The sequence below is a fragment of the Thunnus maccoyii genome, chromosome 7 (assembly GCF_910596095.1).
Source record: "Thunnus maccoyii chromosome 7, fThuMac1.1, whole genome shotgun sequence".
Lineage (NCBI taxonomy): Eukaryota > Metazoa > Chordata > Actinopteri > Scombriformes > Scombridae > Thunnus > Thunnus maccoyii.
In genome coordinates this window covers 24,541,764-24,569,697 of record NC_056539.1, presented here as the reverse complement: position 1 = coordinate 24,569,697, position 27,934 = coordinate 24,541,764, and the positions used below count along the sequence as shown (strand labels likewise).

The following is a 27,934-nucleotide window of genomic DNA, read 5'->3' as shown; positions in this document are numbered from 1 at the left end:
TTGTATGACGCAACGACTAAATTTAACGTTTTATTATCAGGACAACTTGTTCATACTGATATTGTTCAACACCTTTTTAAATATGTTAATTCATTATTTTTATTAATGTATTTTGCATTTATTTTAGCCTTTTCTTTGCCAAAATGAACGATGAGGTGCCACTTCCGGCGTCCATGACCGTTTGACCGTTGACACTTTGTAAGATTTGGGAAGCTCGTTAAAACTGTCGTTACCGTGCAGTGGCGTTGTACGATATGGGATATTTTTGCCCCAGTTGGATATAAATTTCCGGTGGTGAATCAGGAAATATCTTTTGAAAGCCGTAAGTGTTGTCAAATCACCTTAATGTTATCTATGAAGGCTATATTTCTGATGCAAAAACAACGCTAAAGTAAAATGTTTTAGTTTCAAAGTCTCAAATGTAAAACTGATGATTATGCTAACGGCACAAACCATGGACGTATTATTATTTGTATTTGGATGTATTTTATTATTATTACAAACTGGTGGTGGACAATGTCTAACGTTACACTTGGGGCACCAAACCACATCTCAGCACTACGTTAACACCCAAGAAGAAAAGACTATCTTCTCCTCTTCGATGTTACATAAATTACGTATGTAAGTTACTTTTTGCACGTTAATTATTGTTTTTATTTATCCACACCCATGGTGAAGCAAAGTAGCGAAAATGGGATTTAAATACCACGTGTAAATGTCTTTGTAAATGCTGCTATTGATTGGGCTGATTCATGCACCTGCCCCTCCACTTAACCAACCCCCTTTATTAGTAATTCATTTAAACCGATCCTGCAAAATATCCTCCGGCTAACCACAATATTTTGACGTGCAGACCAATAGCGTTGCATAACAAGGAAGTCTCTCCCCGCATGCTGCTCACTCACATTTGTTTTTCCGATTGTTTGTAACAGACCATGAGACCAAAACTTGGCCCGAGAACATGTAAACTGTACCTGATCCGCGTGATGATCCTCTTCTGTCATCAGTATGCAAAAGGGTTTTTTTTTTTGTTTTTCGGAGTATATATCGGCCTGCTGTATATTATAAATGTTACTGGAGGCTACTGTTTTGGTCGGTACGCATTGCATGCATGTTTGACTCCCCGAGAGGCTGTGTGTGTGTGTGTGTGAGGGGACCTGCTGCGACTATTGGCACACCCTGTTCTCTTTTTTTTCCCCTAACAAAAAGGCCTCTAGAAAACCCACAAATGATTCAAAAATAGTTGTCTCTATTTAGATTTTATTAATTTACTCAATTAGAAATGAACATGAGACGTGACCATCATCTGTAGCATTTTCCTTGAACTCCAAGTGATCTTTGAATTTTTGAGTTTTGTTCAACCAATTGTCCCACACCCAAAGCTATTCAAAGGTATTTGTTATCATTAGAAGACGAAGAAAGGCAGCAAATATTCACATTAAAGAAGCATTTTTGCTTTAAAAAATTACATAAACAATCGATTATCAAAATTGTGATCAACTAATTAATTAATTACTTGATTAATCATTTCAGCTCTAATATCAAATGGTATTGGAGAGAGAGAGTGTGAGTGTGTCAGAGTTTATCTGTGTTTGGTTCCTGCGGTACAAGACGTCGCCTACACTGTGGAGATGTTATCCCACAGAGAAATGTCTAGAGAATGTGTCTCAGTATTCAACTCTGGCACTGTTGCCACGGCAACCCGATCGACAGAGAGGACTTGGTCGTCCCTGTGATACGATGTGAGAGAAAAACCCTGTCAAAATCCCAATACACTGTGTCTCTTGTCTGGCTGGCTGTCTCTCTCTCTCTCTTGCTCTTTTTCTCTCTGTGCGTGTGTACTCATTGACTCACACACTTGGACACACACCGTAATCAATTTGTTGAGGGAACACTGCCTATCTACCAGATCAGCTGAATTGCAAAGATGTAGCTCGACAATCTTATGTATAAATGTATAAAACGAAAAGATACTAATTTGTTAGAATTTTTTTATTTTGGCGAAATCTTTGGTTCCAAGCAGTTATTGCTGTTTCTACCCCACGTCTGCCACTTACATTTATTACTTTTTCTCTGTTTTACTCAGAACTCTGACGCTGCTGCTGTTGGATTTGTGAAGCTCATCATTTCCTCAGCTCCAAAGGCTCCTTTCCCATGACGACTGACTCAACATGAGGTGTTCAGAACAGAGTCCAAAATGTCTTTAACCACAACATTTACTCAGGTTTGTCAGAAACGTGAGATCTCCTCTCCTCAATGAGGCCAAACCAGACCACTGCACATGCTCAGTTAGCCTTTCAGAGCAGATCAGAGCTCCTGCACTGAAAATTGTGGCAGAGAAAGGGGGACAGGAACAGCACATAATGGGAGTAAAGACAGAGTTAAAGCAACATTGAGCTGGCATTGAGAAAATAAGTAGAAAAGAAAGAAGATGAATGAAGGATGTATCTAAAGGAGAGAGAATCAGGTCCAGGTCTACAGGCAGTCCAACCTAGGCCTTTTAGAAACTGTCAAAAGTACAACTTAAGATCTTAATTCTCTCTCATCAATATTGTTGATAGCTTGTGTAAATATGTGTGGGGAGATTTGGCAGTTTGTTTGTCTTTGTCAATTTATCTTTTTTTATCTAAAATTACATGAAGCTTAACAGATACTACAAAGTAGTCTATCACACATCTACAGCTAGAACACCACCATGGTAGTGTTTTTTAGTGTTTTTGTGTGTGTGTTCTGTACTGTTGGCCAGCTGGTTAACAATACAGTAACTTTTAGTATAGTATATTATTTGCTGTAAGTTCTTTGCCGCTATCACATTATGTGGCATTATGTTGATAAATTATCTTAAATATGACGACTCTTGTTCTGCACATTCAATCATCAAAAGTAAAATTGTTTTTTTTTTTAAAATGACACAGTACAACTGATCCAGCCAGGGTTATTTTTGGGAACTATTGCAGGTGAACAACCATGCATCGATCTCACTGCACAATGATTTTTTTTAAGTGTACAGTCTAATCTTAGCACATTATTACATGTTATAAATAAGATTATCACTTTAATCAATTTCCTACAATTCTATATTGCATATTATTTCACATACTTACCATTTAGTCACAGCTGCTAAATTTCCTCTATCCATGTTTTTGCAAAGCAACTACATGCTACATTTCATCCTTGCATGCAGTCTTCAGTTGGCTTTTGTAATGTTACAGTATTTTCTAATATTTCTGCTAGAGCTAGACCTATAAATCAGGCTGCTATTAGCTTATTGCAGATATATCAGTATCTCTGTCTATGTTGGCAGATAAATAACAAGGAATTGCATTACAGAAATGCAAACTAGGTTTGAGGTAATTTAGAAACAGTGGGCCTCATGCAAGAAGCACTTGTAGGAACAGATTTGTTCTAAAAATGCACATGCAAGTGATTTAAGAACATTTGTGGTATTCATCAGTTTTTTTGTACTTAGAATTTTCTCTTAGATACGAACAAAATTTTCGAGTGGTCCAGAGCTATCGTACGTGTCATGAATAGAAAATCTCTGCCTTTCTTCACAGGGGAGAAACACTTGTTTGATTTAAAATTATAATATCCTAATATAAATTAATTTGAGTTCATATATGATACCAAAATCAACAAAAAATGGAATAAAATCTAATAAGATATAAGTAAAAAAAACTTGCAAAATTTATATTCTGTTTAACATATTTTTTATCATCATGGCTGCTAATTTATTTAAAAGGTTTGCAGCAACTTCTACATTTCAGTAGTTGCTAGGAAACTTCTCTCACTTCGACAGCTGCCTTGTGTCTCTCTGCAGGTCTCTGTCCAGTATCATCTTGTGTTGCAGCTGACAGTGTAACATCACCTGTGGAGTATAATACTCTCCTTTTAATATCTATGTGACCATCACATCCCACCGCCTCCCATCTCAGAGCGCTTTACTTTAGAGAGATGTTTTTTAGCATCTAACATCATGTCAAAGCATTCCCTCTTTATTTCTGTCACAATACAGAGCTGCTCTGATGACATGTTAGCTGGATTCATATTTTCTCATTGTTTCGGGTCTCCTACTGTCGCTCCTAAATTTGTTATGTGTTTGTCTTCTGATTTCTGAAAGCAGGGCTTGAAGTTGTGTGGTGTTTTTACTCCTTGGTAACTTGCTGTGAATGAAACTTGCCCACAAACGGAGTAGAACATGGAGACTTACACGGCAATTTTAGGGGTGTGGATTATGCCAATGATCACGTCTGATGAATGCACACCTCCTCATGAACAGCTGGCATTCATCAGGCTGAAATGAACGGCTTACAACAAGTTCAGGCAGTTAAGATGGTTTGTTGAATCCCATGTAGGATTTTCTTATTTTCCTCTTATTGCTTTGTGCAAGAACAAATATAAGAGAAAAATAAGAAAACATTCATGCATGAGGCCCAGTGTATCCATTACATCGTCCACCAGAGAGCACTGACAAGCTGATTTTTCAACTGTAAAATATACCATTCAGTATGTATTGATCATAATTAAAAAAAACAAATCTATATCCAGATTGTTTGTCTATGATATGTGTTTATGAACTATACACCAACATATCATTATCACATTTTTTTAAACTCCCCAACATCAATATTGGTATCGGCCTCAAAAACCCACCATTGGTTGAGCTATAATTTCTATAATTTTTTATTCAGATCTGTTTATCTGACACCTATAGTTCTTACTTAGTATTAGTATACTTAGTATTTCTAGTTCTGTGTCCTGTGTACTCTGTGCATATGACACCTAATATAGGCTATATTTTTCTGTCCTGGAGAGATCACTCCTTTGTTGCTCTTCCTGATGCTTTGTCCCACTTATTTTCCCAGGTAAAGGGGTTTGGGTTTTCTTAGCTTTCCCCTGTCCAAGTCAAGGATCTAAGGATAATAAGTGTTGAATGCTGTACAGATTGTAAAGTCGTCTGGGACAAACTTATGACTATATGAATACATTCAATTTGACTAACAGGAGCCTCAAGGATGATGTTGTAGGCAACACCAGCCTTTTTCTGTGATGCAATACTTTTGAGAACAATCAGAAATATTGTTTGTGATAATAGGGTTGCCTAGTGGTCAGAGAATGACTCTTTAAACAAGATGACCCAGGTTCAAGCCCTGTAGCTGACCTAGGTGAGTCTGTCATTAACTATAAATGCTGTGTACAGGAGATTACTGGAAGGAATGGCATTACGGGCGAACAATGAAGTGAAAGACACATGTGTGTCATCACACAAGCTCTCACGCAAGCCAAAGAATTGTTCCCATGTGCTGCAGACCTCTATGATTTGGGAGGGCTGCGTGAGAGCAACAGATGATTTATAAAGTTTAGAGTAATGTAACCAAAGGGCTCAGTGACACAGCTGTGGAAGAACCAGAGAAAAGGGAAACAGAAATGACTGTGAAATTGGTCACGCTACGGGAAAAACACACATTCTTAATTCCAGCTCTCAGTTAGGATTTTTTTCTCCTCTTGTTTTCCTATGGAGTGAGCAATTGAGACGATAACTCACTGTTGTTTTTTCGTCTGTTCATGTAAGTGATTCAGAGGAAGAATTTTAACAGATAGACATTTCTATTCAGTGCTCTTATCTAGGACAGGAAGGCCACACCAGGGCCTTTCACTTCTCTAGATGACTGGATAGAAGTTGGATTATAGCCAGTGTTTTTTATTTAGTTCATGAATTTGAAGAAGCATAAAGAGGTGTTGGTGTCACCTATGCTGCTTGTGTTTCTTTTACGATATTATTAGGTAGTCTGTTACTATGATGAAGAGTATTGACCAAGCAAAAATTGATTTTAGTCTACAGTTCTTGGAAGCAATACAAAAATGTAAGATGATGTTACCAGCCACTATGTCCTAGTAGGATTTGTGGCTGATGTCAAAACATTCGGCCCACTGAACAAACATCTTGTCAATCATCAGTCTTTGCCCCACCTGCTCTGGGGAGTTTACTTGATTGGAGCAAAACTGTTTTGGTATTTTCTGATATTAGACTTCATAAATGATACTCATGAGCTGCAATAAACCATAGTAAGCATAGTGAACTGGCAACACTATTTTGACATCAAGTTGTTGTGTGCAAATTTTAACTGAAAAATGATCATGGTAACCACCCAAATCCTGGCAGCCAATACTCACTATCAGGTCTGAAATTAACACCCGCCAAGCACCAAATGTGGGTAGGTTTTCTGTTTGACAAGTAAATCTCACAAGGCTATGAGCCACATTGGCGGGTAAATATTTGTACCAAAATAGTCATGTAATAAAATATCTGGCATGATGGGTCGGAGTTAATTACTCATGTTTGTCCCTATACGGTGTAGACACGCTGACACGTGGTTTTTTACACGCGTCTAAACAGTGCTACGAAACTGTAGGAGTACTTAAGATGGTCTGAGGCAAAGGAGCGCCAGCCACAGACCATCTCAAGTGCTCCTAGTTTGGCAGAACTCTTTACCGTTACGTGACATCAGCTATTCGACACCGCAGCGCTCCGCTAAACTGTCACTTGCCGCCAGTCTGCTGCTGGTCTGCTGCCAGCAACCGTTGATTAAATAGCTATTAATACCTTATTATCTCAACAAAATGTACTGAAACTAATGTATATGTCACACAAAAAGGCAATTCATTATTTCGGCTAGTAAAAAATATGCTTGGACGGTGGATTTCTTTCATCTACCAATCCCCTTGGCAAGTGCATCAAAAGGTTAATTTCAGACACTGCTCATCATTTATGTCAAACATTACCCTGGGAGGGAGATCATGGTGCTCTCAGGAACCAGGTGGTTGCTTTGGAGCCCTGACCTCCACAACACCACTGCTCTTCCTAGACTGGGGCTTATTAAGGTTTAACTTGTTTCCTCTTTCCTTTTAGATACTATCTTCCTGAATATACTGTGGCATATTTGAGACATGTGGTTTACATGACTGTGTCTGTGAACACCACTGCTTGTTTTAGAAGACATTGCCAGTTCTGTGGTTCCAACGTACACCAGCCATAAGTGGTGGCATTCATCTCCAAAATATTGCCAGATGTGTCCACTTGTGCTCTTACCAGTTTAGTGAGCACAATGAAGACTGGCCGAGGTTCTGCACACAGGCTGTCCATGGTGTTTCTCTGCACTCTCAGCCACTTCATCATCTCTCCTCTAATTGGCTCTGGGGATATTAATAGCCACATCCATCACGAGAATGATTTACTTGTTTCAGTTACAAGGTTAATGCAGCCTCAGGGGACCTGGGTTGGCTATCATGTTGCCTTTTCCCTGGAAGCCACTATAGCTACTGTACAAACAGACAAGTGCAACTGCTGATTTTTGTCTAGCACTGATATATTTTATGATTTTTTGTTTGTTTTTGCTGTTTTCACGCCTCAACTTTGCTTGATTAAGGAAAATACAGCACAGCTGGTTTGATGACACAATCATGAGACAAAAACAAGAAAATTTAAGAATTATTTCATTTAGAAAAATGCATGTTATTCAAGTCAGAAAAGTAAGTCTCAGTGTGAATTTTTTTTTTCTTTTTCTTTACAAAATTATCTGTCAGTGCTGTAAGATGGCTTGATAAATCTTAATGCAAATTAAAATCAATTGCCAAGCTTGTCATTTTTAACAGTGTTCCTTTCCTCTGAGAGCAGCAGCAGCAGCAGTATTTGACCCAGCTGGCCCTGCAGCCAGCTATAAAACCACAATGACGCAAAAGCAGGGGCCACATAATTTGCATTAAAAGAGAAGATATTTAACCCTATGTGGTCATAATCACTGTAAGCTGTTACATTAAGCCAACACTGAACGGACCAGGCCCTAAATCTACCCTATGAACAATCGGTGTGCATGTTATAAGTGCTATATATACCTACAGTAACAGTAACTGTAATTCCATCACTCCTCTCTCTCACATGCTGTATTTAATGCTATTTATGTCATATGAGCTGTCACTCTACAGACAGCTGTGAAACACTAATAATCAACATCTGCGAAAAAAATAAAACCAGATCATTTTACTCGCATGTAACTATAATTTTAACAGCCAGAGTTTGAATCTGATTTCATGACTTGGATTTAAGCTATTTAAAGGGCAGAAAACAGTTGACATGCAAAATACCTTGTTTTGTCTGGGATAACTGAAAAAAAAAAGTTACATATTTGTTCAAGCAAAGATGTTTTTCAGGCCAGCACAGTTCTACGTAGGTTAACAGAATAAAGACTCTAACAAAAATCCACATTTGTCAGTGCACCATTGTGAAATAACAATGCGTGGGCTCGGGAACCTTAAATTTAATTACCCGACATCTCAATAAGGCCTTCGTCTATTCAGCTTAAAGGAGTTACATCAGCTTCTCTCTCCCTCTCTGTCTCCCTATGTGTCTGTGTCTCTCTCTTTCTCTCTCTCTCTCTCACTTTCTCCTCCTATTCAAATTCAAATTTGACTTTAACTTTATAATCCAAAAGGGGAAATTTATTCAGTCAGAGGTATATAAATTAGGACAAAATCAGACATTAACAAACAGTGCAGCAGTGATGGTAGCCGTCATTAGCATATGCACAGATGACTGTGGCTGTGAAATACTGTGATAGCAGCAGGAACAAAGGAAATCTTAAACGTTGTAGTTTGATCTTGCATTGCAATATTCTACCTGTGGCGAACTTCTGGGGCAGGGGATGAGTTTGATTTATGAAAATACAACTTAATCTGTATCTTTAGTGTTGCAGCAGTTTCAAGTGTGACATAACAACATAGATGAAAATAACCACTGTAAACATCTCAATGCCCTCGGTTGAACTTTTAAAATCAAATGATTCAAAATCCAGTAAACTGGCAATTTAACAGTTGGATATACATACATTTACAAATTCATCTGAACATTTAGTTATCTTACCATTTCAGACTTCAAGAATATTTGTCTTTAAAAGAAAAGGAAGAATGGGCTGCGATGATTAGAAGTATTATTACAGTTTTCCCTGTTGTACTACTATTAAAACTACTATTAAGATAATAACAACTGATTCTAGAAAATACTTAACACACATTTATATTTGAAAGAAGACAGATATTCTCTCTGCAATGGCAGATTTTTTTCCCATTTTGTTTTAAAAGAAAGATATTTGAGATGCCAGTTAAGAAGAGGTATTCTTCCATGTGTACGCACCTATACTCTCTTCTCTTTCTTTGTTCTCTGAATGTCTTTCTCTCTCTCGTTCATTCACATGGTGAGGATACAATGGGGAAATTTTGAGCTTATTTAAGCTTATTCTTATTATCTCTCAACATAACCATTTCCTTTTCTTGGCTGAAAATATCCATGATCTAACCCTCTGTGCAACACAGGGGACAAGTTAAGTGGTGTCATTTACCTCGACTGGTGGGAAATGCTTTGCTCTGTTTTTAGCTTTATTAGATAACTCCGCCTTCCCTGCGAACCTCTGTGCCTTCGGAAAGGAGTGACAGGGGAGGCCTACTGTCCCATATGTCTCTCTGTCTCCTCTTTCCATCCATCTTTCTTTCGTCATATGCACGCAAGTAATTTCATCAAATAAAATCTCTTGCTTTTAATAGGTTGTGTCAGAGGCAAGATGAGTAGAGAGTAGGACAGCGAGGTGGAGGAAATAACAGGAGATATATATATGAAAATTCAAGGATAAGAGCTAAGCGATAGATGAGCACAATGAGGGAGAATAACATGACAGACCCTGGTGATATAATTCACTCGTGATTCTCTTTTAAAGTTAAGTTGGAGTGGATACAAGGGCAAACAGCTTCAGAGCTCTTATCGTGGGTCACTGTGAAATTAGATATGAAGGGTCATGGATGGAAATTACACCAGCCTCTTACCCATTTCATGTGGTGTTTTTTTTAGATCCGTTTTGAATAATTCTTCCTCAGTCAAAAGTTTAAAAATAGCCATGATTTTGGAGAAGGAACCTAACACAACAGGCCAGAATTCCGAAATTTTTAAATTTTATCCTGTTTAGAAAATATTTTGGAATGATACTAAGAGCGAAGCATGTTTGAAATTATATTATTTTGTTTTTAGTAATTCTATCCAGTTTCGAACATGTGGATCTGAACTAATTCGCTCTAACGCCCCAAGAAAAATGTAACACTGTAACACCTGTGACCACTTTGCAAAACTGCCCTGTGTTTTTAAAGACGGAAGTTGTTGCAGTAAATACAGTAAAAAGACTGATTGCACAATTGTTTGTTCCGTGTGACTGTATAAAAGTCTATAAACCCTAAAGTCAAACCAGTCATTGGTGGGAAATAACGGACTAACAGAACTTTCCTGGAAACATTGCTTCATTGCCTTCTCACTGCGGCCATGTACAAGATCCCACATGTTAAATAAACCAGCTTAATAATGTAGCAGTAAAACAGCTTAACAACTCAGCATCCACATCCTCCCTAGTTAATGTTAGTGGGGAGTCACTATAGGAGGTACTGCAAAAGAGCAAGAGTCAGGTTGATTGTTGAAGTTGAAACCAGAGAGCATTCAGACAGTTCATACATCCACTGAGGTTGCTCAATCCCCTGAATTTGTTACTTCAATTTAAAAGAGGTTTCAATTTTTTTTAAATTGGACCTGGATCAGCATCACAATGTACAGAAGTGGATAATCAGACTGATTGGCAGATGATCACTTTGTTGTTTTTTCGTAGAATACCGAAATTCTGTATTGAAACGTTAGGGTCTTGTACAAATTAGTTTATGTAAAATTTTAGTTGAGTCAGACTCATGAGCCCACTGAGCTATGTCCATAAAAATTCATCATGTTGCTGTAACGCCACTTATTGTAAAAATGTAATCAAAATTTTCAAGATTGCTCAGAGTTGATGTGCACCTGTCATCCAAATTTGGTTGTAGTTGCTTTTTTTGAAGAGTTTTTATTCTGGCTAATCTATATATATATATATATATGTGAAAAAAAATTATTTGCAAATCTTGAAAATGGCAGGCAATCAGTTTAGGCCAAAGAAATGCAGAGAAAAAAAAACACCTCACGGTTCAAGAGTTATGAGCCAAAATGTGAAGTGCAACATTGATGTCCACATGTTGGGGCCATCTGCACCACTTGTTAACAGTTTCTTTTTGACCCGTGGTCAAAGATTCTGCCAAGTATATTTTGAAATATTATGCTAACTAACACACAAACATACAGGACTGAAAGCACAATGACAGGGTTATACTAGAAAGGAACTAGTTAATGTGTCCGACCACATCGGAGCACAGGTGTTTCTTTTACAAACTGCTGCACTCGGGGTGAAAAGTCATAAAGAGGTTTGAGGCGTGGTAATCGTTTAAATGTTGGGATAACGTTGTATGCTTTTAGACAGTCTCTCCTGGAAGACATTTAAGGTGTTTTTACTTGATTGTACACATGAAAAGCACCAGAAGTAGTTGTGTGATGAATTTTTCAGAAATTGTTGTAAATGTCATCAATGAAGAGATGACAGGATCATCTACCATTGATGCTGGGAAGAGGCGTCTGTGGTGTTTGAGAGTGTACATTTGAATGCATGCAAACATGAGCGCCATGTTTGTTTGTGTGTGTCTGTGTGTGTATATGTGTTTGTGTGTGAGAGGGCCTTATGGCACATCAGGACAGTCCTGTCAGATTGTGTGTGGGCTGCGGTGCTGAGTCTGTGTCACACTGTGTTCCCGTCTTAGCATATTAGAGCCAAACCTCTGTGATGATGCAGCAAACGCAATGACATCAAAGAGAATGAGGAGTAACATAGTGCAGATGTACTAATACACATTTCTTATTCCACTTCTTGAATTCACTTTCCAAAACTGTCCTGGGGTTTGATTGTGGTATGTTTTTTTTCTCACAGAATGGAAGGCCAGGCCACTGACCTTTTAGTGGCTTTTTAAAAAACAATTAGATTGTGGTTGACTATCTGTGGGAATCTTCAAAACAGAACCACAATCGAATAAATACGCTTTTTTCTTTTTGTACTCATGTCTTTGTCATGTGGGGTTCAACTAAGCCATGTATCATTCTTACAGAGTTGAATGTATTTGATCATCAGGCAAATAATCTACAACAATTTTGATGAGTGATTAAGTCATTTATCAAAAATATGAAACAATTGCTGGTACCAGTTTCTCTGATGTAAAGATTAGCTAATTTTTAGTGTTTATATCATCGTAAATTTAGGTATCTTTAGGATTTTGACTGTTGTTCGGACAAAACAAGCATTTCAAAAACATTACCTTGGGCTCTGGGAACATGTGTTTGGCATGTTTCACATTTTTTTGACATTTTAGAGACTTAACATTTAATTAAAAAATAGTTGGCATATTAATTGATGCTGAAAATAGTTATTACATGCAGACTTACGTCTATAACTGTTAAATATTTATTTGCATTGCACCTTTGCAGTCTAATATCGTGTTGAGGTTGGATATTTGTGTGTATTTTTGGGATGGCAGTGTTGCTTGTATGCTCAGTCTGTAAATTGGTTCACAGCTCTTTGGTCAGGTCGGGTGTCAGGAGCAGCATAGGCCTCTAGGGGCTGTTAGCACAGATTTTAGACTCTATTGTTGACATTGCTTCAAATATTAAAGGTTCTTTTTTCAGCACAGGACCCAGGTGCTCAGTTAATACAGTTTCGTATTGGGGCGCAGCCTAATGAAACATGACAAACAAGTGGGAAACCACCAGAAGCATGACTGTGACCCAATTTGTTGTTCACACCCATAGTTGAGAAAACTAGGCTATGAAGGGGAAAAAAAACAGAACAAACAGATGGAATATATTCATGCTTTGCTTTTAATCACTTCATAGAAAAAGTATTTCAGATTTATTTTTGAACACAATATACAATTGAATACCATACATTGTGTGAAACATTTAATAACCCACCTGCAACAACTGGCAGACTTGAACATATTATTGACAATAAAAAAGACCCATCTCTCATGCAGATAGTGCTAAATCTGGCTAACCATTTGGACACAACTAGGACCAAAAAAAGCTTGAACATAGATAAACAGTGTTAATACTGACAAATTTGAATTTCAAAACTGCTAACAAGTTTGGTCAGAAAGAGTTCACACATTAGCACAGTCAGTTACATAAGATCATGTTTTGTTGTTAATTCAGAACGATTCACGTCAGTGCCGGGCGTATTGTAGCATGCTACCAATACCGTCCCCGTGTTATCTACTTTTACATGAAGTGTGATAAGTGTAAAAGGAGACGATTGCTTTGTGTTTGTCAGTCGAACCTGTGTCTGGCCTCGTATATCAGCAATCTGCATTCAAATGCTGGATGTAGAAGCTTAGGTTGTGACAAGCCGCTGAGAGAAAATAAGCTATTTGTGTATTTTGATACCAAGCATTGACTAAGCTTCTGTGTTCCTTAGCTAGCTTGTATGTATCCTATATCCAAGCCTATGCAGTTTAACATGTCCTCTATGTCACCTCTCGGTTACCAAATTGCTGCTGTCAGATGAAAACATTGTACCTCCAAAAACTAAATTGGTCCAGGTTTGTTTGACTCAAAAAAAAGAGGAAATAAAGATATTTGTAGACCTATGAGAAAATTTGGGCCATTATTTAATAAATCTAACAAAGAAAAGCTTTTCAGCAATACTAAAAGCATCCATGATATTAATTGATGTTTCAAAGTGATGCCATAATCACAAAAAAATGTGTTTAATAAAATTAGTATAACATTTTTCATTTTCTTGACAATTTCAACTTTTTAGTAAGAGAAAAATGCTATTTTGGAGTTGCAAGGTTCTCACATGACAACAACAACATGTCTCTTTAGCTGCTGCTCTGCTGGGCACTCAAAACATTGTGCGAATATATACTTAGATATATTTATATATATTTATATATATAAAACAATATATAATACATATATAAAAAGACTCTAATCCGGAGTCTTCTACACATTAGACACCACCACTTCCAGGTAATGCAAGTGCATATAAATTAAAATAGATTTTACACTGAACCAGTATTTCTTATTTACAAGCTTAAAGTATAGAATAAATACACACTGTTATAAACAGCAAAAAGGACCAACTTGAGCTCCTAGCGACAAACGGTAGAGACAAAGATGTGGAGTGATGGGGGTAAGGCCTGATGACAAAGTCAACACATCCAAACATACAGAAACACACACACATACAAAATCTTCCTTACATACATACATACATACATACTGCACACAAACGATTGCCACTTAAGCATGCTGGAGTGAAATTAGATGAAGTACCTTTGACTATATCAGTAAACCAAAATGAAAATGGAGAGACATGATAATAGATGTAAGTAGAACATCCAGTTTTGGAAAAATCCATTTTAGAAGCCACAGAAGCAGAAATGTGAGGTCTGCAAACCATTTTCAAACCATTTCCCCCTACATATCACTGAAATATACAAAAAAAAGACGTTTTCTGGTTTGCTTTAAAACAAGAGTGCCCAATTATTCCTCTTTTTTTGAGAAGGGTACAGTCTGCCATGCTGAATCCAGCATTTCCATCTGTGCCAAATCCTAATAACCCGACTGTCCTGGAAACCTGATACAGTGGAGGGGGGAGGGGCAAAAATTCAATTGACGTCAATGAGCAGAAGCAGCACTTGAGGGATTTTTTATCGTGAGGAAGAAATAGCCGGCCTGATTGTTTTGGGGTCGTGTCCGTGGAGCCTAGAGGGGTTTGTAAACCATGTGAATAATGGCACTGATGAGGGTCTGAGAGCGCCTTTCAAACAGGCAGCCGTAAGAGCACCTTTAATCATCTGGTCTGGGCCTGATTGCAGAGGGGCAGGGGGGCGTTACATCAGACTGGTCTGGGGTCAGGACCTGTTCCAACTAACAGGATTATTAAGACTGCAGCATACCTGTAGGCTAAAAATAGATTCACCACTGTTGTGTATTTCGTCCTTGTCTGAGTTCATTTCTTTTATCATAGATCTAAGCAGCTTGTTGTCCTGAACGGTTTGTTTTTAGACCTGCCTGTATTTCTGCTGATTTCATCTGATGGTAGATTGTAAGTTATGGGGGTTTGAAGAGGGCTAACTTCCATCTCACACCACATGGAAACATGATGCAAAAGTAAAAAGAACAAAATGTTATCATAAATCAAATCATAGTTTTACAATGAATTTAGCTGGAATATGTATGATTCTATAGTTGCAAGTGTGAGTTCTTATCTCAACATTGAGCATTTTGCATTAAAGTTCAGCTTTGGTGTGAAAAGGCAGGAAGCCCAAATGGTCTGCAGACTGAACGAAAAGGAGAAGAAAAGATATGCTGAAGAAATTGAGTATGAAAATAGGAGAAATGTATTTCAGTGTGATTGTGACATTCATTAACTGGCATAGAAAGTAACAAAGTGAACATGTAACATGAACCATGAATGAACATAGGTGTTTAAATTTCCATGTGTAAAGAAAAACACTTTGTGCTCAGATTGAGAAAAAAAAATGTGACAAAATGTGCGTATAATGTGGGTTTTCATGTTTCCCTATTAAGATGATTTTGTCCAAGAGTTGTTTGTCGACGTTTGTTTGGATTTCTCTATTGCCCAATACATGGAAGACTGTTCTCCTTTTAACATACAAAAAAGATTTTGCTCTCTCAGATATGAAAAAAAAACATTTCACAGACATACTAGAGTGTTCAATAAATAAAAAACTATATAAAGACATTAGTAAAAAAGGCACACAAAAGTCCTTTGACAAATGGTACAGGAAAAAAGTAAACACTTTCTCTTGCTATACAAACGTGTCTCCATCAGTAGATCTTACTCTATGCTACTTCTAGATCATATCATATCTGTAAAAAAGTCTTAAGGTACAAAACTTCTCTCAGTAGTGTCAATGTCCATTTAATGCCAGTCCAGAAAAGAAAAGTAACCATTTCCCAAACTGGCCAAAATCCTTCAAGTTCCACCCTCAGTCTCGCCTGTCCATCAAGACTAAAATGTCCGCAGTAATTATTTCCTGAGAACTCTGAAGCCGCATCACTGAAACTGTCCGTCCGTGTCTGGCTTCAAACACCCAAGTGCAAGACGCCCCTGTGCGGGCCAAAACTAAGCCCTTGCTTCTGTGGGCTTATTAAAAAGCACAGCTGCAAGAGGATCTCCCCTCTTTTTCCAAAAACTTTCAAATCACCATGTGAGCCTGATGATGGAAGCCCTATGTGTCTGTGGGTGACGCCTCGTGTGTCACGATCTCTATTGCCGTCGTGGGCTCCATCATGCCACCCTCCTCGTTCGCCTGATCGTCCAAATAGTCCAGGGGAGGAGAGCGAGAATCTCCTAGACTATCCTCCTCCTCCTCTAACTCTTCCTCTTCTTCCTCCTCCTCCTCCCCTTCACCATCTTTCTCTATTCCATCCAAGTCCTCCTCCTCCAAGGTCAGCTCAAACTGAAATTTCTCCCCGCCTCCCTGCCCTCCAGTGCCTCCGCAGTGTCCGTGCGTGCCCTGGTCATAGAAGGGCGGGGAAGGGCTCTGGGGGATCATGCTCTGGTACCAGTTCCTGTTGTCCTCCAGCGTGTCCAGAATGTCCTGGGCATCAGGGTGGACCAGATCGGCCCAAGTCTCCCACAGAGGGTGCACAATGTAGTCAATGAAACCCACCTGGAAGAGAATGAGACAAGCAATAGTTAGAAATAAGTTTCTTTTAAAGTTGTGATGGACGTACATAAATTCGTACGGCCATCCTTGCTTGTGCGTAATGCGGTTTCTACTGTATGTGCAGTATTGCCTACCTGGCTCTTCTCCACGGAGGCTGTGTGTTTATCACACATAGGGCTGATCTCCATCCCCCTCTCCCTCTCTCTGTCTCCCTGGTGGAAGAACTCTTCCATTATCCGATCAGTCCACTGACGATACAGCTCCAGGGACTTAGTGGGGTTACTCAGGTCAGCACAGTGCACCATGTTACGCAGCACCTAGAAATGATCCAGAATTGCAATTAACTGAAATGTATCAAAAGGTAGATATCCCCTATTGTATGTGTTGGGCTAGAAATCTCATAAACATATCAAAAATACAAAAATCCTGGTGAAAATTTGAGGGGGGGTTTGTAAAAACTGGGAACAATGAGCCTCTCCGATGTATAATCCAATATCCAATATGTATGTGGTAGATCACTTTACAACAACTAGATTTAGGAGAAATTAGATTCTTGCAGAACAGACATGAGGCTAATTCTATCATGCTCTTTGTTATGAGAGGAGGCTGGTCTGCACAACAGTCTAATAAAGAAGAAATCCTAGAAAGGCCATTAGGGGAAAGGTGGAGTGGGGGAGCACTTACAGGTAAAAAGAAGATGGATGGAGTAAGAAAAGGAGTGACAGTAGGAGCAGAGGTCAGCTATGTAGGAGGCTGGCTAATGATCATTGGCTGAGTGACCTCCAATAACACTGGCTATTGATTAGAGCTATTAAAAGCAGGTAAAAGAGAGGTGGAGGGCTTACAGTATGTCTAGTCCCAAACTCACGCTCCATATAATGTACACAGTTTTTTTTGTATAATTAATTTTTTTTTTTTTAAGTTAATAAGTTGCTTTGCAAAAACAAACACCTACCTGTATTCTGTCTGTGTAATTGTCCAGCAGCAGCACTCCAGAGCTCGTCACCTTCTTGGTCTCCACCATAGTCTTCAGATCAGCCAATAGACTCATGTGTTTGGACATGTCAGTTGCCAAAACCTAAAGAAAGTAAGAGAAAAAAAATCCCATCCTAAGAATCAGCATTGGGACAATTTGGACAGATTATCATTTATATGAAGAGGGTTGTAGAAGAGAAAAGAATATAAATCTCAATATTTTACCATGTCAATGACCATCTTGCGTAGAGACTGTCGCTGCTTCTTCGTGAGGTTCTGGAAAATATCACAGTTGTCTTCCTGAAGTAGCTTGAATCCCACAGCCAAATGATGGTTCTCCAGCACAGATTCATCGTTGTACATCAGCGCCAGCTCAGAGTCTGGACAGAAGCGAACAGAGGTCGTTATTACAACTGCTGCTGTTGGGTTGTTGAATACACACCCTTATTCATGTGTAAAGTGACATTTTTGACTTACTGGTATTGATTAGGAATTGGTTTGATACTCCAGGGTGGTCAACATCATGGATAGCTGCAGCAAAGATGGCTGCAAGGATTTCAAGATCTGTGAAGACCGCCTGTAAAAGAGCAACAGGGAAGAAGGAGAGAGGAAAGAGAAGAGAGAATTTAACAATTTCTGAAGATAAAAAATAGCATCAGAAAGAACACAGCCATTAATCCATGTCCACTAACTATTGATTCCCAGAGAATTGTGTGAGGGAGAGACAACAGACCCTGGGTTAAACATGAAAACTTGATTTTTAACCTTAATGTGGCAAGAAATGTAATTGTTTCTGTCACGTTCTGCCTTTAAGGAAAAGAGCTGACAAAATCTAACAAAAGAGGGACTAAAGTTGGAGGGAAGAAAGGAAGTTTTGTCAGTAAACTGTAATGTGTCGGAGCAGGCGGAGGAGGGGAAAAGATGATTCAATGGAAGGATGTTGCTCTTCAAGGATGGTGTGGTGATCCAGGAAAGAGGCACATGGGGTGATGTAAGCATATTTCTCTAATTTAGTTTTCCCTTATTTCTGTGGATGTGCACTGGTGCCCAAGTCAAAGCTAGGGACGATTTAGAACCTCCGGAGTTGATAGACAAATGTGGATAAGACATTGTAACAAGAACCTGACCCGAGGCACTAAAAAACAGAGCACAACCCTTTCTGTCTCAAATAATTATTATGACTTACATCGAGGGCTGGAGTTGAGAGGAGGATGTGTGTGGACTGGGCTACGTCAGCAGCATGTAGGCTGTTATGGTAGGCCACATCTGAATGGTAGTGATCTTCCAGTGTCATCATGTAGGCCACAAACGTATCCACTGGGATCTTGAATGTCTTTAACAAGTCCCGCTCCTTGAAAAAACATCATATCATAGTTAGGAATTAGTGTAGATAGTTTTAGTAGCATTTAAGGCAACAATTATGTAATAGACATGATGGTATGGAGAGTACTAATAATAGCACATAGCAACGCTTCATACCTGGAAGATGGCGTACATGATACAAGTAAGAGGTCGGTTGTTGGAGTATTCCGACACGGTGAAGATGTTCAGGCCCCACTTGTTAAGGTCCTCCAGCTCCTTGGACAGCAGCTCCTCCTTATCGGTCTTGACGCCAAAGCGTGAGATGCTGCTGCTGGAGAGCGAGGGCCCATGGGAGACCTTCTTGACCCCGCTGATCTGTGTCATCAGCTGCTGCTTCTGCTGCTTCTTCTTCTCTCGCGTCTTGGATGTCGGTGATGGGATCTCCACCTCATTCTGTTTGTCTGAAGGAAGGGAAGATTTCATGTATTTTAGAAATAAGTCTTTACAAAAAATAATGCAAGACAGACAAGACATGTTTGAGAGAGAAGTGGTTAAGATTCTCATTTAACCTCATACAGCGTGACTCTGTTTGAAGGCTGCCTGAGAACCCAGGTGCACTAAGAAACACCTGCGGCACATTGGTTCCTGAGGGATTTAGTGATTCACCTATTCATTCATCATCTGTCTGTCCATTCATTTGTTCATTCATGCTCCCCGTCCTCCACCTGCAGTCTCTCTCTCTGAGCTCCGACTGTTCATTCGTCTCCGTACCTCTCCCTCCCTCGCAGCACTTTTTTCCCTGCTCTCTCAGCAGGTGGCTCACATCTCATCTCTTGTTCTTTTCACTCTCATAGGTCAGTCCATTGACAGACTGAGAGCTGGTGTTTCTGCACAGTTAAGTCGGTCATTGAATAAGCTGCCACATGTTTTGCAGCTTTATCAAATCACTCACTAAACAGGGGGATTTTAATGTTTGGTCATCTATTCAACTACATTTAGTCTAGCCACAAATAAATAGAGTGAGAAATCCAAAAATAAACACAAAAAACATGCTAGGCTTTCATGTTCCTTTGAAACAAGATCATTAGAGAGATAAATCAGTCTTCACACTTGGCATGTTTCCTGTGCCGATTTTTTGGCTAAGTTTCCCGTAATATTTTTGAAAAAGTGCAACCAGGCACTTGTGTTTACTGCAATCACAAGAAGAATTGAATGAAATCCTGCAGGGACTGGCTATCGGCAGGTATGTGAGCTGTGCACTCATCTATCAAGCCTCGACTCAGCTCATCGCTGGCCTATCAGCCTTCCCCTGTGGAGGGTTATTCAATTACCAGCTGTAATTCAAATAATCACTTTCACTCTCATGCTCTCCCTCTCACACTGTTTCTCTGCCTTTCTGTCTGTCTCTCTCTCTCTCTCCTCAGTCCTCCAGTGGTAATTGAGAATGGGCAATTAAGCACTCTCAGACATGTGCTGCGTGGGAAACAAGGGGAAGAGCAATATATTGCGCTCTAATTTATTACAAGCCATCAGTATCACCACTGCTGTGTGGTGTTTGTGTGTGGCCTGTGTATGTGTGTGTGTGAGAGAGAGATCGGGTTGTGAGGGAGACAAGTTCACGGTATCATTCTTAACAAACATTTCTACATATTAGAGTACCAGTATACAGTGAACACTGACACACTGATAGCACAGTTTTCACGATTCTAGTCTGATTAAGTCTCTCCGTTGCAGTCTGGCCTGCACTGTGTCATCCAGTCACATGGGTAGACAATCTTACACGTTTTTTCCTTCCTCTGTTTTCTCTCCTGTGCATCTTGCTCTCATGTGAGTCTTTCTTCTCATTTTAGACACGGATTTACAAACAAATTAAGCAGATGAAGTAAAAATCTTAGGTATCCTGCTCTATTCTGTCTCCTTTGCTGTCCTCTGTCACCTCCCACATTTATTTCAATTTCATCTGATTCCTTTTCATCCTCCCCCATATACTTTCCTGTGAGAGACGCAGATACAGTCGGGACAGGGGAGGACTTTTTTTCCCCCTTCACAGTAAATTCCCTAAACTAGGTGTGTTCTGCTGCTGGCCGATCAAAGGGAATTATGACAGAATTATGTTGGGAGGACAGCTGTGGCGGGGGAAAGGCACACGTGAATGAATGGCCAACAGGCGGTCAGCCAACAGTCCTCATCGGAAAGCGAGAAATCACAGTCTGCATGAGTTCTCCATGAGAAACTCTGTGATCTTATTTATCCAGGAAATTATCCAGATTCCATGAGCACAGTTGTTCTGTTTTACCAGCAGTGCGCCTCAACATCAGCCATAAATTAAAAAAAAAAAAACACATAGTTCACGATAAACTGATGGGGATTTGAAAAGAATGACCTCTGCAGAACCAGACATATGGCAGGAAAATGTAATTTCTCAGATGCCCTGAATGAATGCTTCCATAAAAATAATATAAAGCAGAAATACGTGGATTACTGATGTGATACTAATCTTAATGGATGGAAGGATTAAACAGTCCTACTGGTCATCTGAGGCCAAACCAGACCAGCTGTGCTGCTGGCTGCAGCCATTTTTTCCCCCTTTTCATTAATGTTCTTTCTTTCTTCCTACTACTAACAGGGTAATCCTGATTTTCTTTATCAAAGCGATAGTCATCTCTGTCTGGATTCTCGGGGCAGCAAGAGAGGGAGGGAGGGAGAGCCGGAGGGACAACAAGGTGTCCCTGCTGACAAAGATGCATTAAGATGGGGATGAGTCACCAGAGCTCATCTCTCTGCCAGCAAAGGGGGTTCCTCTGTACCTCGACTTCCTCTTTCTCTTCAGTCAGTTCCCTCCCTCATTCGCTTCTCCTCTGTCTCTCTTCACCCCTCCTCTCGCTCTCTATGATCCAGTTGTGAGGGATCCGCCAACAACACTACACCGGATCAGGATGCCAATCGATCGGAAGCACAATGTCTATAAATAGTCTTAACTACCTCTACATACATTCTGTCTGGCTTCTATTATCCTTTTTGTTTGTCAATCTATATTATCTTTAAATCATTCACTTGTCTGTCTCTGAGCTCCGTGCTTCTGTCCTCTAGCTATCACCATGCATCTGTGGAAATCTCAAATTTACCAAAAGCCGACTTTGAACTCATCAAGTAAAAATTTGTTATTGCACTGCTGCCGCATTTACGTGTTGTTTTTCTGGCTTAATGATGTGGTTTGGAACATTTTATTCATGTGGGTGACAAACCACAGACGCATTGCCTGTAAAGATGATACAAATTCACATATATTTACGTATCACTATCTATTCTCAGATCTTGAAAGTGCAACCCACACTGACAGCATCAAGTTCCAATCCACTTGCTCAGATTCTGGCTAACAAGCTCTCTTGTCATTCAAACAGCACCTTTCATAAAGAAGTCAACCACGTCAATACCTTTATTTCTCTTAATTCTTACAAAACCGAAATATATATTTTTCACTTAAATTTTAATGGCCATTTCGAGCCTGGTGTCATAAACCTCTAGACGAAACCTAATGGCGCAGTGTTTTATGGTACGCCCCCACAGAAAAGCCTGCCAGAACAACTTGCACAGCTTAGCATCATGCAAAAGACCGAACCTCCATACAAATAATGCGGCAAAGAATCAGAGAAGTGGGTATTTGTGTGAACAACCAAATATTTGTGGATATTTGTATTTTTGGTGGAAAAAACAGGTCGTGATCAGAGTCTATAATGATAATGGTGGATTATAACAAACCAATTTTGTGAAATTTGTGAATGTGATTTTGAGTGCATGTACATGAGACTTTCATTTACCTAGGAAGGTGTTGGAGATGAATTCGGAAACCTGATTCCCCGATCGACTCATCTCAGATAGGTGCGTCAACTCCCGATTCAACATTCTCTTAAACTGCAAGGGAGAAAGAGGAGGGGGGGAGAGAGAGAGAAAAAAAATGTTGTTAGTTTCCACTGAGGGAAAGCCTGGGAGAAATTATGGTACAAGATTCCATGGAAAATACAGCAGTACTCAGTTTCATTCCAGCAGCTCAACTATATTATTTAATTAGTGTACAAACAATGGGGGACACACATCTTATTCCCCCCATTTTCCCCTAAATTCATTAGGGTGCGGATCATTATTTGTATTACCGTTGGGGAGGCTATCACCTTTTAATTCCCCTCAATTCACCTTCTGCAACCAATTTACAATTTTATTACACTGAATCACATTTTTGGGGCCTATTTGCGTGCTTTACTTGCGTCAGTGTGCAAGAATTTCAATGATGTCAAGAGGAAAATCTGCACACTGTTCCGGACACTTGTTTTTGTTCCAACATTTTAGCAATTTCCGTGTAGTTTATATATTTTGAAGAGTTTTGAATAGATGAAACAGTTAAAGGAGACAGATGCATTTGACAGTATACAGAGACCCAGGCACTGCAGTAGCAGCTGTTTATGACAGACCGATGCATGCGCGTGCACCCACATACACACCAATACACATACAAACACACAGCTCTGCAGAGGGCTCAAGATGGAGCCTCAGCCACAAAACACCATTCTGTCAGACCCCCCCCCCCCCCCCCCCCCTCACCACGATGGAAATATCTTTTGGTGCAATTAGGAGCATGGTGTCCTGAAAAGCTCCACAAAAACAACTGATACTATGAAAATGCTGAATTAGTTTAGATTTAGGGCCTTAATGCAACAGTAACACAGCACAGTGAGGTACAATGAATTGAGTGCGGTATCCCAGCAAGCTACGTAGATAAGCGCCACACACCTTAATGTAACCCCAAGACACCGACAGCAGGTAATTGGCTTCAGGCATTTTGGACCCCGTTTTCTCGTTCCTACACAAAGCCAGAACTGTAATCCAATAGAAAAAAATAGAGGCAGTTGAACAGGATTCTTTCAGCGCCAAAAAGGACAAAAAATCCTCTCTTCTTTCCTCTCGTGTTTCTCTTCTCAGCAGCTAAGAGAGCAGCTCGATGATGGGCTCATTCTCCCTCTTAGCAGCAGAAAAGGGCCAGCTCTGAGTTTCCATGCCGAGGGGAGAGAGATGGTTGGATGGATGTGGAAGAAAAGCAAGGGCTGTAGCTAGGTTAGGCGAAGGAGGAGATCCAGCAGGCTCGGTGGATCGGCTGGAGAAGCAGCAGCAGCTGGAGCTTTTGAGCTGGGGACTCTCAGTGTGCTGATGAATAATGGAGAAGAAGCGAGGAAGGGAGGAGGGGAAAAAACGGCGATGGAGACAGGAGGAGGAGGAGGAGGAGGAGGGATTGAGGCAGCGATGTTCATCTGACTGGAGGGGGGGGTTCCTCCGCTGGATTTGTCTTGCTTCGCTGCTCTCACTGCTGTAGCGCTCACTCCCCCTCCTACCCTGCCTCTCTCTCTCTCTTTCTCTCTCTCTCTCTCTCTCTCTATCTGTTTCTCCCTTTTTCGCTCTCTCCCTCCCTCTTCTGTCTCTTTTTCCCCTGCTGTAGTCTGCCAGCCCCAGCAACACACTCTATTCAGAACACATGATTTGACAGAAAATGGGGAGAAGGGGGGAGCCCTAATTACGGCTTGGTATTGGTGTATACATGAGTTATGAAGGAGTGTTTGAGTGACTGACATATACTGTTCAGACTTTGATTCCAGATGTAACTTTTCCTCTTCTTTTTTTTTTTTTTCCAGCTGTGCGACCACTGCAGATAATTCCCATCCTCTTAAATTCCTAGCCCCTGTAATAATCTCTTAAAGCCATTTTTTATGAAGTCAGCCATTGTGAAGGAATGTCATCGAGCCACACGGCAATGCCTCTCCTCTCTACAGTAAAACAATGAGGTAAGAGAAAGAGGAGGATGGGGCACGTTTTGAGAAATGTGAATGCACAGCTCTGTATTTTTATCGCCATTATCTCTATTATCATCCGCTCCTCTCCCTCTCCCTCTATTGTGTCTTCTGTTGTCTCCTGACATCCCCGAGTGTGGCGGCCATTGTGGAGAACTCATAAGCCTGTTCATTATCTGCATCCCATAATAATATTAGATGCTGTCAGGGTGTCTGTGGAAGGCTATTTTTAACAGCCTGCACCGAGAGACAACCAGAGAGTGGGGAAGACGGTCAGAGATGGGAAAAAAAAAAGAAAATAGAGGAAGAAGGAGAGATGGGAGATAATTGCATCCTTCCCCAATTTAGGTGACATCAACCCACGGTTTTCTCTCTGCCTCTGAGTAAGTATCTGTATGCCAATTACCAGGACACACCAACGCCATGGCAACAGCATCAGGCAACTAGTACAAGACTGTTTTCAGAGAACAGGAGAGTAAAGGAGGAGAAAAGAGAGGAGAGGCTTCCCCTTTTCCTTCCCAGGCAGACATGTGGTGTAGCTGCTGAGCTGTCACGAGGACACACCACACACATCGCCTCTGCTCACATCCACCGATGCACAGAATGAAAATCCCTCCCCTCCTCCTCCTCCTCCTCCCGCCCTCCACTCCGTTTCTCCCTCACTCTCCACCACTTACATGTCAATTTCTCTCCCGGCTGCCACTTGCCAACACAGTCATCAATCTCTTGGTCTGTCTGCCTCACTGGCAGAATCAATGGGCTGTCCTTGGAGCAGGTGTTGATACTGCTGCAGTGTACAAGGCTAGGGCCACCTGACTGGAATATACTGTTACATCAGTACCACTGCCAATTTTGAAGCGCATTCGTGCTTTTGTCAATTTTGTCTCGACTCTTGTTTGTGAAACCCTCAAGGATGGCGACAAAGCTTTGCTGGGAAACCTCTCTGCTAATGAGAAAATATCCATAGTTCTAGTCACTTCAGAGCCAATCCACAGGAAACTGTAAACAGAAGTTCCCAGAGAAGCTCTCAGTCCGATATGCGTGTGTTTGCATGTGTACGAGTTCGGAAAGATGAGGGGGAGATCAAAGCTTCCCCGAGAGGATTCCGGATTATCCTCCCACTGAGGGAAAGAACCAGAAGCAGGGAGGTAGGACGCAAGAGAAGAGGAGAAAAAAATAAAAAAAGAAAGAGAGGAGGCAGCTCTTTATATAATAGCTCACTGCATAATATATAAAGAAACCAGAAATAACAGCAGGGGATGTCTCTCTGCAATGTGTTGAAGAGCGATGCTTCCCCAGAGGCTGAAAGAAATGCCTCAGCACACATACACAGCAGCAGCCTACAAATGCAATTATCTGCAGTTAAGCACAGTCGACACTGACATGTCACATGCATGTTTTACACACTCATACCCATATGTTTCTAGATGAGTGTGTTATTGCCCGTGTGTATTTGATTTTATTGTTCATTCAGGGGCAGAAGGGAAGCCTCTTTACTTCCTACTGTCACCATGACACTGGAGGAAGATCAGCTTCTTAGGTCTGTGGGTATCTTTTTCTCACATACCCACATACTGTATATTTCATTGTTTTATCCATCTGCCTCTTACCATGCTCAGGCGTCTTTTGTTCTCTCTGTGTCATTTCTTGTCACTCACAGTTACCGTCCTGTTCTCTTTTTCCTTCATTTCTGTCTCCTCATTGCTTTTCCACATCCTTCCTCTCTTGCTCAATTTTCCATTTCTTGTGTTTCTATCGTTGTTGTCATTTTCTCTCTTTTAGCTCTGTGTCTCCCTCTCCTAACCTTTTCCTCTCATATTCCCCCATCCCTCTCCCGCTTTCTCTCTCTGTCTCTCTCTGCTTGCATGGGGTTGGGTTGATTCAGCAGAGAGCTGCTGTTACAGAGGCAGAGAAGGTGAATGGAGCTTGTGGCATTTCATTGTGAGAGGGGGGGTGGGGGGGGGGGGGTAAATAACACCGCGCTCCTCCATTCAGACGTGATCCCATCGGACAGCTCACTGTGGAGGGCAGTCAGGCGGACAGGTAGGCAGGACGGCAGATACGGAGTCTCCCTCTGACACGAGACTCTGAGCTCATGCACTCTCAACAACATGCTTCCAGTATCTGACCAGGCACTACACATCAGACTGTTAGTTTTTTTTTTTTAATAAAGATGTGGCTGGCAATGTATGATCTGATTATAAATCAGATTAATGACAACTTGTAAATGCATACTCAGACTTTTTTTTTTTTTTTAATTAATCTGATTCAGTTCTATATTTTTTTTACAAAATGAGTCAATATTAAACCTTCTGGGGTAGATATCTTTGCTTTTTTTGTTTTTGCTTTTTTACTACTGTTGGAAATTCTTGTTTCTATTAAAATGAAAAACAGTACTGCTCCTCTGTTCAAAATGTCTTGTTTAAAATCATCAGCAATATTCATTTGATGCGATTCTGATTGAAATTTGGCCTTTGAGCCACTAGTGGGTGCACTGTGCCCAGTCTACTGTAGAGCAGGCTGCTCAGTGTTAATTGACCCCTTAACCTTGCAGTGACAGATCTTCCAACTTGATTAGAGGCTTAAACCTTAGAAACCCTCCTTCTTTTAAAAATATAAAATCAAGAAAACTAACTTATTAGTAAATCCTTCAACCCTTTTACCCATGTTTCATATACAGTCACTTACATAAGTGTCACAGCAATTGCCATGTAATCAAACTTTTTAACCTGACCATTATTTTTTTTCATCATGTAGAATCTTCTATTAAAGTGAATCATACTTTCCATTAAATTCAATTAAATTTCTTCTCCTTAATCTGAATGTTTGTTTATCAATGTGATCTCATATTTACAGTGTGCAACATTATTGGAAATGACTAACACAATCATTTATCTTTTTTACCAGTAAATCTTCAGTGGTGCTCTAGCAAGGGGGAGATAAACTACAAACTTGACGCAATACTGTAGCAGACTGAACTCTGTAAAGATCAGGGAACCTGCCCACATATGAACTGTACGTATGTTGGGTAAATGTATAGACAACTGAGAAAGAGCCTGACTACCTCTCACTTCCTCTGACTCACTCATGCATGCCAGTGTGCGTCTGTATGAGAAAGAGTGGATTCATCTGTCTCTGAACCTATACAGTGATATGTATTGAAAAAAGTGGTCAGCTATAAACCAGGA

At 40.2% G+C, this 27,934-nt stretch overlaps 2 protein-coding genes and 1 long non-coding RNA gene across 12 annotated transcripts in view; 1 reads left to right on the top strand and 2 right to left on the bottom strand.

The window, feature by feature from the left end:
* sgip1a (SH3GL interacting endocytic adaptor 1a) overlaps window positions 1–1,067 on the bottom strand; it is an 84,301-nt gene extending 83,234 nt beyond the window's left edge. The window contains exon 1 of the mRNA XM_042416298.1: window positions 975–1,067. The gene's annotated coding sequence lies outside the window, so the exon portion shown is untranslated. The remainder of the gene's footprint in view (window positions 1–974) is intronic.
* LOC121900209 lies at window positions 3–27,147 on the top strand. Of its 4 annotated transcripts, none has more exons than XR_006096927.1 (3): window positions 3–322; window positions 2,087–2,224; window positions 23,890–24,578. It is a non-coding gene; the product is annotated as an uncharacterized LOC121900209 (long non-coding RNA). The 4 variants fall into 4 exon arrangements; XR_006096926.1 differs by lacking the exon at window positions 23,890–24,578 and adding an exon at window positions 6,911–7,592 and having other exon boundaries at window positions 4–322; XR_006096924.1 differs by lacking the exon at window positions 23,890–24,578 and adding an exon at window positions 24,591–27,147 and having other exon boundaries at window positions 17–322.
* The window catches only part of pde4ba (phosphodiesterase 4B, cAMP-specific a), a 190,160-nt gene continuing 175,019 nt past the window's right edge, over window positions 12,794–27,934 (bottom strand). For 6 of the 7 annotated variants that reach the window (XM_042416305.1, XM_042416306.1, XM_042416307.1 and 3 more), the window contains 8 exons: window positions 22,731–22,824; window positions 19,090–19,373; window positions 18,797–18,961; window positions 18,088–18,187; window positions 17,836–17,990; window positions 17,591–17,713; window positions 16,770–16,952; window positions 12,794–16,638 (listed from right to left, as the gene is read on the bottom strand). In XM_042416305.1, the coding sequence (XP_042272239.1) occupies window positions 16,195–16,638; window positions 16,770–16,952; window positions 17,591–17,713; window positions 17,836–17,990; window positions 18,088–18,187; window positions 18,797–18,961; window positions 19,090–19,373; window positions 22,731–22,824 (1,548 nt within the window). In that variant the 3' untranslated portion in view covers window positions 12,794–16,194. Of the gene's footprint in view, window positions 16,639–16,769; window positions 16,953–17,590; window positions 17,714–17,835; window positions 17,991–18,087; window positions 18,188–18,796; window positions 18,962–19,089; window positions 19,374–22,730; window positions 22,825–23,697; window positions 23,854–27,934 lie in introns of those variants that run through there. The other variant, XM_042416311.1, reaches the window with a different exon arrangement.